Consider the following 12,089-nt stretch of genomic DNA (forward strand, 5'->3'; position numbering starts at 1 on the left):
TCTTTTCTGTTGGTTCCATAAAAAGTATGCCAAGTAAATTCACATACTTGACAGCCCCGGGCACAGTGCTTGGCAGAGAGTAAGCACATTTAGTGCACTTTATTTCTTTCTTTCCATTAAAAATATCCACAAATATTTGTTGAAAATCTATTGCTTCCTAAGTACTGTGCTTGGTGATGAAGATGGAGAGGTGTAACATATTTTATGCCTCTGTTTTAATTCTTACTTAGAAAAAGAATGTCCAGGGACTTCCTTGGTGATCCTATGGTTAAGAATCTGCCTTGCAATGCAGGGGATGTGGGTTTGATCCCTGGTCAGGGAACTAAAATCCCACATGCCATGAAGCAACTAAGCCCATTCATCACAACTAAGGAGCCAGTGTGTCGTAACCAAGACCTGACACAGCCAAATAAATATTTCTTTAAAAGAAAAAGAATGTCCACATCAAATCTGACAATAAAAATTACCCCACATGTCCTCTGATCTAAGGTGAAAAGACATCTCACCTCATTCCGCCACTCTAAAATGCCTAAAAAGTATAACCAGCAAACTAAATTTGCCTATTATTGTTTGATAAAGTAACAGTCTCTTTCCTTAGGGAGGAAATCCAACTCCCATTGAATACATGAGAAGACAAATAAAAAGCAATTTTTGACAGTGACTTTTGAGCTCCTTTCATCACTATAATTCCAGAACCTAGAATCATGCCTGAATTGAATGAGAAACTTGATAAGACTGTTGATTAGGGTTAGGGTTAGGGTTAGGGTGAGTATTCTTGCACATATATATGGATATAGCCCAACCATATATATAACTCTAGATACAGTAAGACTCACTCATCATTCCATACATATTTATTGAGAATTTCTTATAAATGAGAGTATGTACTAGATTTTTTGATAGAGACAGGAGAAAGAAAAAAAAAATGAACAAAATAGATATCCTACCTACAAGGAATTTCCAGGTTTAAGGGCACGATAGACAATTATGTAAATCACCATGATATAACATAGAAAATGCTAAGAGATGAACATAAGAAAAGACTATGGGGTTCCAAATACAGAAAGGCTACTTCCTGCTGAGGGATTAGATAAGACTATGGCTAATATAGACTATATGCTCAAACTTAAGTAATGTGTTACCTGGTGGCTCAGACGGTAAAGAATCCGTCTGCAATGTGGGAGACCTGGGTTTGATCCCTGGGTTGGGAAGATCCCTGGAGGAGGGCATGGTGATCCTATCCAGTATTCTTGCCTGGAGAATCCCTAGGGACAGAGGAGACTGGTGGACTACAGTCCATGGGATCACAAAGAATTGGACATGACTGAGCGATTAAGCCCAGTAGAGGGGACAGAGTGGGGACTGGCAAGGAAGGAAGGGCAACTCAGATGGAAAGAACAGCTTAGACAAAAGGCAGAAGCAGAAAAGCACAGGATACAGACAACGAAACAGAAAGTTGGCTGGAGACACATAAAAGAGCAATCTAAAGAGAAATAAACTGGAAAGGTAGGATGAGCCAATTGCAGGGGGTTTGAATGTGGCCTGATTTATCTTCCAGGACATAGGATCTCTATAGAGTAGCCAGTGTTTAGCATATGGTGGGGCTTAATTAATGCTACAACAGCCGCGTAGCAGGAGCCTGTTCTCCAGCTGCACACAGGAAGTGGCCATCTGTACACGCAGGCAATTACAAACCTTCCAGATACTCTGCCCTGAACCCTGCAAGCACATCAAATACTCACCGTAAGAGGTCACCGAACAAACATCTCTGATCAATCCTGGCTCAGGCAGAATCAAATCCTCTAAATAAGATCCACTGGATGCAGTGTCAGGAAGGTCAGAAACTACCCTTTTTCACATCTTGAAGCATTTTTACCATGTGGAACTCTTTAGAAAAAGAAGGGAAAGGAAAGAGAGAGGCAAAAAAAAAAAAAAAAAACCTCTCCAGAAATAATAGAATTCCAAGTAATTAAATGTTAACTGATCACAAAGTTAACAGGGGATTTATTTTGGCCCCTGCTCCTTCTGGTGATCTAAAAAGCAGTTGATTTCAAGGACAGCCATGCCAGGATTAAACCTGGCGTGGCACGCCTCCCCTCCTCCACTTCCGCCCTGCGTGTCCCCACTGTGTACCTTTGTCGAGCTCACTTGAAATGTTCCATGATGAGGTAGGCACTAACTCAGCAGTGACTGACAACTCTGTTTCTGAAAAGAAAGAGAAGGGAGGGGAGAAAGACAAGGGCAATATTAAATATAGTAACTTATGGGCTGTTAGAAGCATTACAGGAGATTTCCAATGGCCCTGCCTTCCGAGAGAGACCACGCAGTCCCATAGCTTATTAAACTTAAATGTCTGCTCTGCCTGCCAGGCAGAGGCGCCTGTATTATAGAGGCTATCCAGACAAACATACTGGAGGCCAGATTTGAAGATTTTTTCCTTTAAAACACAGGCTTGAAAATTAAATACAAATATTTCATTGACAAAAAACCAAACCTGCAGAAATGACCAAACATGATCAAATACAAACTCTTCCTTTTCTTGTTGAAAGACCAGTCTTAGGTTAAAAGAGTCAACAGTCTTCCCATGAAACATGAGATCAACATTGCTCCTACTGCTGGTTTCATTTGTGTTTGTGAATTCATAGCATTTCTCTTAATAGACAAATTGATTTCTCTATATTGAAATCTTCAGTCAAGACAAGTGGAAGTTAAGTATTTGAATATGGAGAGTTAATTTGTGGTAATCAAAATTCAAAGATAACTTTAAAAACCACCATAAATTAAAGTAAACATGCAAATCCAAAATATTAAGGACATGATACACTATGAAAATTTAAAAACTCTTTATGATATACTGTAATATACAAACAATGCTTTTATTTTTGAATATTTAACCCATGACACATACTACTAGCACATTTTAATAGGATTGCATTAATCTCCCCTTAGGCCATGTACACACACACACACACACACACACACACACACACACTTGTATTACAGAACTTCTGTGCTAGGCAGGATCTCAGAAGGCCCAGAGACTGGGTCATTAGATCCAAGGCACCCATGGTATCACATCCCCTTTCTTCAGATATCATTGATCAATTATGGATCCTTTTGCCTATAAACCTGAGATCTGCCTTACAGCCTTTCAACACGGTATTTTAGGTAGCCACTGAAAATGGATCTGTGTTAGAATGCAAGGCACAGGAAGAACTAGTATTTAAACCTAGGTCTGTCTGACTCTACTACCCACACGCCTCCTGGCAGCCCATGCTGCCCAGTTCTCAAGTCTGAAAGCTGACTTGTTTTTCACCTTACCTCTCTCTGGCTTCACCTTTTCACTGAGATAAGCACACTCTTCTACATTTCCTTATTTACTGATGGAGGCCGTCTGCCACATGGCCATAGAAGCCACATGCCGTCATCAGTGAGCTTTGCCAAGGACAGGATGTTTACCCACTGAGACCTTGCCGAGGCCACTTCTAGCTTGTCTACTGAGTCTCTAATCAGCCTGCCATGCACAGCAGACAAAGGGGTTGTTTGGTTTGTGCAGACCTTCTTGACTTTCTTCTTCCCCCGTTCAGGTGGGAAAGAAAACAGGTGGGAAAGAGAGTAGACAAACCCCACAAAACCCACCCACCCTCAAAGGCCCCAGTCACCTCCCACATCCTGAGCCAACAACAGCATGCATTCTTTTTAGGGGAACCGAAGTCAGATGGGCAGTATGGCTGGGATCTTACAGCAAACAGAATTCCAAAATATGAAGCCAAAAAGGAAAATTTGCCCAAGTAAGAAAACTGCTTAACAGAAAACCACAGGAGAAAGCAGTGCTCCTGTTATCAACCACTTGTCCTCGAAATGGGTGTTTCATACAGGTGATTTTACCAGGAAGTGCTAATTGTCTACATTCTAGAGCCCTCCATGTGTGACTCCAACCACAACTCCACTCTGACACCCCTGCTGCCGCCACCCACTTTGGCTCTTTGAATAAAGGCCCCTTGTTTGCAGTATTTTGGACTACTGTGGTTCCTCTTATAAAAAGGCTCATCAAGCACTCCAGTACCCAGACTTCGGGGAGCTTGGGAATAGAAGCATGGCAGCCACAGCGGCCACTCAGGCAAGAAGCAAAGGGTGGGGAAGTGGTGGGATTAAGACAGATCTTGACAGCATTTACATTCAATATTTTCATAGCTTCATCTTACTGCTGCTCACAGCTAAATTGCCAGAAACATAGGTTTCATTTTACAGTATTAATTTTATAGAAAGTTAGCTATATGTCATTTGGTTTTTCCAGCCTGAATTTGAATTGCTGATTGAATATAATTTGAGACTGATGACAAATGAATAGATTCTTGGCACTGCTAACAGTAAAATTGTTCCCCCACGTGTCCCTGGACACTAATTACCACTCAGTTCTTGGGCTACAGCAAAGATAATTTCAATTCATAACCTCATTAATTGATTGTGATGATTCTGAGGAATTTTGTTCTCAGCTTCAAGATCTATTCCTTGAGATAACCACATGTTCAGCTCTTCAGATAAAATGATAATAAAAACAGATAAAATAGTTTTAAATATGAATATTCTCCCTGACAAATATTATCTTCTTAGGCTACTTTTTTTTAAAAAGTAAGGCTGGATTATTTAACGTGAAAAGTTTAATGTTAGTAATTGTCCCTCACAAAAATGATGTTTAATAAGCTTCCCCCTCACCTCCAGAAAAGAAGACTGAATCTTAAGTGAGAAAAATTGAGCACATCTTGATTTAAGCAGCCGCAATTCCAAGGTCAGCAACAGCCTTAGAGAGATGTGACCACCAGTCTTGACCCTATGGGACCCTCCAGGGATGGATTCAGTTCCTCTCTTACTCTCTTTACTGTGGCAAAAGGATGAGATATTTAATACCAGACTAGCAGCCTCTCTTTGTGTAACATCATTGTGATAATAGCAAACTCATACATGCCAACTAGGAGACAGTAGAATGTTTAATGAAAATACACACCTACATTAAAATACTAATTTCTGCCACTTCCTAATGTTGTAATCAGGACCAAGTTACTTAATGTCTTTTGACCATTATTTTCTCATCTGGAAAATGGGGACAATACAAGCCATCTCATAGGAAATATGGTAAGGACTAGAGCAGATTCTCAACCAAAAAGGTCCTGCACCCAAGACAGTGCCCAACATAGAGTAGATACTCAAGATCTTTCGTGCCTCTCCCTCTGTCTAGAAAGGCAGATAGACATACTCTGCGTGGATATACTCCAGTTTAGCGGCTGTGTCACTGTTTCAGTTTGAAATAACACATTTGCTGTACTTTAAGAAAGACTCTATTTTGCATGCCTTACTAATCCAAGATGATCTTTTCATTTTGTGAGGTTTTCCTGAATCAGTCACCAGTTCTCTTAGAACATCAGTGTTTTTATGTGGTTTTATCCAATTTAGGCAAATCCAGCATGTTTGAGAAAACTCCATCCCTTATCTTTCCTGACCTCTGCAGGAGGGCAAGCCATTCTTCTCCGGAGTTGATCAATAGGAGCTATTATCTTTGCAGTTTCACTGATGAGTGACTTTTTGGCACCGATTCTGCAAACCATAAGGTTTTGGTATTTAAGCCTGAACAGTGGGAGTGTTATTTGGAGCAAAGGAAAAAAAATAATAAGCCTTGAATCCTTCTTATTGATAAAAGCCTGTGCTCTCCACAAGGATTACTGGTTCATCTCAGCAGTTGGCAGGGAGCGACCCCATATTCACAGGATGCACAAGCTCTTCCAAGAAGCCCCCAGCCACGCCACATCCTGTATCCTGATCCAGTGACAAGTTGAGGTTACACAGGCACGAACCAGCATTCTCATGAGACTGGTGGCCAGCCCAGTGGTCACAAAGGCCAAGTGTGAGGGAACAAGTGGCTATCCCAGGGCCTTTTCTGGCCAGTAACACTGAGTTCTACAATGTGATAGCTGGGTGGGCCTTAGAGGCCAAAGACTTATTTAGCAAGCTATATATTTTGTTTTTTGCAGGTTTTTTGCTGCTTGCGTGTCACACTTTAATAACCAACCACTCTGGGGATTTCCCCTGCTCAGAGTTCACAAATTTATAACTTTTTAAAAGGGGTGCACATTTTAATGTGACAATCCATATGTGGGTCCTTCTCTCCTTAGATATAAAACTGAAGTGTCATGCAGTGTTATTTTCAGTATTCTACTTTCTTACAAGTTCAACTAGGTCATGACTCAAGCCTAAGGATTTCTGGAAGTATCCTTACAGGGAACTTTGGAGGATTTGCAGGTACAGAAGACAAGAGACCCAGGCAATAGCTCCTTCTTCAACAGGAACAATTCCACATTTCTCTGCGTTACATATTCAGGTGTATGGAAAAGGCACCAATGCTTTAAACAAAAGATATTTTAATCCCCTTATCTGATACAACTTCCTCATCTGACAGATGAAGCAAATTAGGCCCACAGCAGTCTAGAGACTTAGCCAAAATCACAGTTGTAAGATAGATACAGGCCTTAGAAATGGATTGGGAATAAATGCATGCTTTAATAAAATAAATTTTAAAAACAGAAATAAATGCATACTGCCTTCTCATTGCTCTCCATCTTCCCTTGACTGTGTCTGTAAGAATGATAAGTCTCCTTAGAAACTGAGTTTAGAGAGATGCACAGGGAATTTCCAAACAGCCAGTGTTGGTCACACAAAAGGGGCACACTATCTTCTGTGGTAAAAGAAGGCTTCTGTTTGTGATCATGTGGGGGAAGAAGGCAGGAAGGAGACTTCAAAATCTCTAGTATGAAGTGTCAGTTTACACACAACATTCTTGGCCTTGATTCCTTCCTCCCGCTAGCACCTCAGTGGAGAGGCCCACAGCCAGGTGGGTCAGCTTCACCAAAGGTACCTGTTTGGGAAAGTCACAATCTGCTCTCCTTAGAAGGGCAGGCAGGCCACATCCCCCAACTGCTCCGGGGGTTAGTCAGCCTGCGCCTTACTCCAGCCCTCAGTTCACAATCATCCCACATCGAGGGTCCCGCACGAGGGGCCACTCCACTCTGGGGACTCAGTCTGTTTACTGAGGAGAGTCAGAGTCTCCCTCACCCAGTGTGGGGTGCGCAGGGGTGGAGAGTTACTACGCTGAGTGTCTACAATGACCTAATCCTCAGTGACCTTATATTTGGATGTCTAATGCAGTCTTCAAAACAAGTTACCAGTACAGTCACAAAGAAAGAAGGCACAATTCCACAGCCTTAAACTGTTCCAATCAATACCCAACACCACCACCTACACATCTTTAATAAAATTTATAAAGACTTTGTAAATGACACAATTATGGTTCACATGGCAGTCATTAATCTGTTGAAGAGAAATTTAAAATACACCAAATTCTGTAGTATTATTCATATTTGTATATAGAGAGAATTGCAAAAACAAAAAAAAGTTGTCCAGGACAGTTGTACACTGTCCTCTCTGTGTCTGAGAAGCTGACACTCAGAAATCTTCTCAACAATTCCGTAAGGTAGGTACCATCATTAACTTCATTCCAAGATTGGACAGCCCGAGGTAGAGAATCAGGGCACCTGTCTACTCAGCTTGCTGGGGTGGCATAGGAATTGTGGTCAAACCCAGGCAGTCTACAGCAGAGCTACTGTCTCCAGTGATGCCAAAACAGGGGGCGGGTAATGCCAAAAGACACAACCGCTTGCTCTCTAGCTTAAACCCCTTCTGTTCCAGAGGACCCCTGTGAACTCCAAGTTCAGCAGAACTTAGTTTGACAACTAGTACCAGAGGCCACACTCCTCCCCATCAATGCTTGGCTCCCTAATTCTAAAACCCTCCAAGGTGGTGAGAGACACAGAGGGAAGAGAGGAAATACTTTCTGAATCACACTTACATGTCTTTTTCCCTTTGGAAATATTACTTCCTTCTTTAAATCTGTTGAATTAATACTACGGATCATAAGTAGTTCTTGTATTTAAAGGAATTATGTTACACAAAGCACCATAATGGCACACATCTTCTTCAAAATGAATACACATATTTTTGAAAATTACCTTACTTAAAAACTACCACAGTTGGGGTCTCTTCCATGGAACTCTAGAGATTGACTCACTCATTCATTCAATCACTCAAAACAAGTAACACTTTCTAGGTATAAGAACTGGGATGTAAAAAGCTTGACCTGGTCCATAACATTTTTCAAAAACTTACAGTTTATTGGGAGAGGAGTGCTGTGTGCTAAGTCATTTCAGTCATGTTCGACTCCAAGATCCCATGGACTATAGCCTACCAGGCTCCTCTGTCTATGGGATCCTCCAGGCAAGAATACTGGAGTGGAGGCCATTTCCTTCTCCAGGGGATCCTCCCGACCCAGGGATCGAACCTGCACCTCTTACATCTCCTGAATTGGCAGGCATGTTCTTTACCACAGAAATGGACAGATATGGACTCCCCTTCCCACAAGTCATTCCTCACACCCCTACCCCAACTAGGCTAAAAACATCAAGAGTACTGAGTAAAATACCACAAGAAAAAATATAATGTATAGCTGATAACTGAAAGGAAAGGAAAGGAAAGGTGTCAAAAAAGAAGAAAACAGTTCAGTAGAAGCTGATGGAGAAGATACCTATAAACACAGGTCCCTCAGGCTAGGGGCTGCATTAGCAATACACATTGGAAAACCAAAATGTGGCCAGAAGGAGATCTGTGTTTTTGCCTAAAGCCTTTATAAGAGCCTGGGAAATCTCCTCACTCTGAGAGAGGGGCTTTAAATACTTCCACCAATAGCCAGAGAAGTTGCCAGGGCACTTGAGTTCACCTAGGACTTGGCTAGGGTAGGGAAAAATGTCCCCACAAGAAATCAAAATGGTGTGTAAAGACCAGAGAGGTCACATGTATCTTTCACTAGTTTCTCTCCAATTAAACTTACGTATTCTGTTCAGTCGCTCAGTCATGTCTAACTCTGCGACCCCATGGACTGCAGCATGCCAGGCTTCCCTGTCCATCACCAACTCCCAGAGCTTATTCAAACTCAGGTCCATTGAGTCGGTGATCCCATCCAACCATCTCATCCTCTGTTGTCCCCTTCTCCTCCCATCTTCAATCTTCCCCAGCATCAGGGTCTTTTCCAATGAGTCAGTTCTTCACATCAGGTGGCCAAAGGACTGGAGTTTCAGCTTCAGGACTGAATATTCAGGACTGATGTCCTTTACAATGGACTGGTTAGATCTCCTTGCAGTCCAAGGGACTCTCAAGAGTCTTCTCCAACACCAAGTTTAAAAGCATCAATTCTTTGGCGCCCAGCTTTCTTTACAGTCCAGCTCTCACATCCATACATGACTACTGGAAAAAACAGCTTTGACTAGACAGACCTTTGTTGGCAAAGTAATGTCTCTGCTTTTTAATATGCTGTCTAGGTTGGTCATAACTTTTCTTCCAAGGAGAAAGTGTCTTTTAATTTCATGGCTGCAGTCACCATCTACAGTGATTTTGGAGACCAAAAAAAAAAAAAATAATAAAGTCTGTCACTGTTTCCATCGTTACCCCACCCATTTACAATGAAGTGATGGGACCATATGCCATGATCTTAGTTTTCTGAATGTTGAACTTTAAGCCAACTTTTTCACTTTCCTCTTTCATTTTCATCAAGTGGCTCTTTAGTTCTTCTTCATTTTCTGCCATAAGGATGGTGTCATCAGCATATCTGAGGTTATTGATATTTCTCCCAGTAATTTTGATTCCAGCTTGTGCTTCATCCAGTCCAGCATTTCTCCTGATGTACTCTGCAGAGAAGTTAAATAATCAGGGTGACAATATACAGCCTTAACATACTCCTTTTCCTATTTGGAACCAATCTGTTGTTCCATGTCCATTTCTAACTGTTGCTTCTTGACCTGCATACAGATTTCTCAGGAGTCAGGTCAGGTGGTCTGGTATTCCCATCTCTTTAAGAATTTTCCACAGTTTGTTGTGATCCACACAGTCAAAGGCTTTGGCGTAGTCAATAAAGCAGAAGAAGATGTTTTTCTGGAACTCTCGTGCTTTTTCGATGATCCAGCAGGTGTTGGCAATTTGATCTCTGGTTCCTCTGCCTTTTCTAAATCCAGTTTGAACATCTGGAAGTTTACGTTCCAGTTGTTCCAGTTCACATACTGTTGAAGCCTGGCTTGGAGAATTTTGAGCATTACTTTGCTAGTGTGTGAGATGAGTGCAATTGTGTGTTAGTCTGAACATTCTTTGGCATTACCTTTCTTTGGGATTAGAATGAAAACTGACCTTTTCCAGTCCTGTGGCCACTGCTGAGTTTTCTAAATTTGCTGGCATATTAAGTGCAGCACTTTCACAGCATCATCTTTTAGGATTTGAAATAGCTCAACTGGAATTCCATCACCTCCACAAGCTTTGACCACAGTGATGCTTCCTAAGGCCCAGTGACTTGATCACTGGCTCTAGGTGAGTGATCACACCATCGTGATTAACTGGGTTGTGAAGATCTTTTTTGTACAGTCCTTCTGTGTATTCTTGCCACCTCTTCTTAATATCTTCTGCTTCTGTTCAGTCCATACCATTTCTGTCTTTTATTGTACCCATCTTTGCATGCAATGTTCCCTTGGTATCTCTAATTTTCTTGAAGGGATCTCTAGTCTTTCCCATTCTACTGTTTCCCTCTATTTCTTTGCATTGATCGCTGAGGAAGGCTTTCTTATCTCTCCTTGCTATAGTTTGGAACTCTGCATTCAAATGGGTATATCTTTCCTTTCCTCCTTTGCCCTCCACATCTTTTCTTTTCTCAGCTATTTGTAAGGCCTCCTCAGACAACCATTTTGCCTTTTTGCATTTCTTTTTCTTGGGGATGGTCTTGATTGCTGCCTCCTGTACAATGTCATGAACTTCCATTCATAGTTCTTCAGGCATTCTATCAGATCTAGTCCCTTGAATCTATTTGTCATTTCCACTGTATAATCATAAAGGATTTGATTTAGGTCATACCTGAATGGTCTAGTGGTTTTCCCTACTTTCTTCAATTTTAGTCTGAATTTGGCAATAAGGAGTTCATGATCTGAGCCACAGTCAGCTCCTGGTCTTATTTTTGCTGACTGTATAGAGCTTCTCCATCTTTGGCTGCAAACAATATAATCAATATGATTTCGGTATTGACCATCTGGTGATGTCCATGTATAGTTTTCTCTTGTGTTGCTGGAAGAAGGTGTTTGCTATGACCAGTGCATTCTCTTGGCAAAACTCTGTTAGCCTTTGACCTGCTTTGTTTTGTACTCCAAGGCCAAATTTGCCTGTTATTCCAGGTATCTCTTGACTTCCTACTTTTGCATTCCAGTCCCCTATAATGAAAAGGACATCCTTTTTGGTGTTAGTTGTAGAAGGTCTTGTAGGTCGTCTTAAAACCATTCACCTTCAGCTTCTTCAGTATTACTGGTTGGGGCGTAGACTTGGATTGCTGTGATATTGAATGATTGGCGTTGGAAATGAACAGAGATCATTCTGTCATTTTTGAGACTGCATTCAAGTACTGCATTTTGGACTCTTCTGTTGACTATGATGGCTATTCCATTTCTTGTAAGGGATTCTTGCCCACAGTGGTAGATATAATGGTCATCTGAATTAAATTCATCCATTCCAGTCCATTTTAGTTTGCTGATTCCTAAAATGTTGATGTTCACTCTAGCCATCTCCTCTTTGACCACTTCCAATTTGCCTTGATTCGTGGACCTAACATTCCAGGTTCCTATGCAATACTGCTCTTCGCAGCATCATACTTTACTTCTGTCACCAGTTACATCCACAACTGGGTGTTGTTTTTGCTTTGGCTCCTCCTCTTCATTCTTTCTGGAGTTATTTCTCCACTGATCTCCCATAGCATATAGGGCTCCTACCAAACTGGGAAGTTCATCTTTCAGTGTCCTATCTTTTTGCCTTTTCATACTGTTCATGGGTTCTCAAGGCAAGAATATTGAAGTGGTTTGCCATTCCCTTCTCCAGTGGACCACGTTTTATGTATTCATGTTATCAAAACTTAGAATTTGGGACTTCCCTGGTGATCCAGTGGTTAAGATTCTTCACGGGGCCTG

At 41.5% G+C, this 12,089-nt stretch overlaps 1 protein-coding gene across 1 annotated transcript in view; it reads right to left on the reverse strand.

The window, feature by feature from the left end:
- The window catches only part of ROR1 (receptor tyrosine kinase like orphan receptor 1), a 445,737-nt gene that overhangs the window by 192,146 nt on the left and 241,502 nt on the right, over positions 1-12,089 (reverse strand). The window contains exon 2 of the mRNA XM_061168462.1: positions 2,134-2,205. Within this exon, the coding sequence (XP_061024445.1) occupies positions 2,134-2,205 (72 nt within the window). The remainder of the gene's footprint in view (positions 1-2,133; positions 2,206-12,089) is intronic.

This window comes from Dama dama, chromosome 20 (assembly GCF_033118175.1).
Source record: "Dama dama isolate Ldn47 chromosome 20, ASM3311817v1, whole genome shotgun sequence".
In the NCBI taxonomy this organism is placed as follows: Eukaryota; Metazoa; Chordata; class Mammalia; order Artiodactyla; family Cervidae; genus Dama; species Dama dama.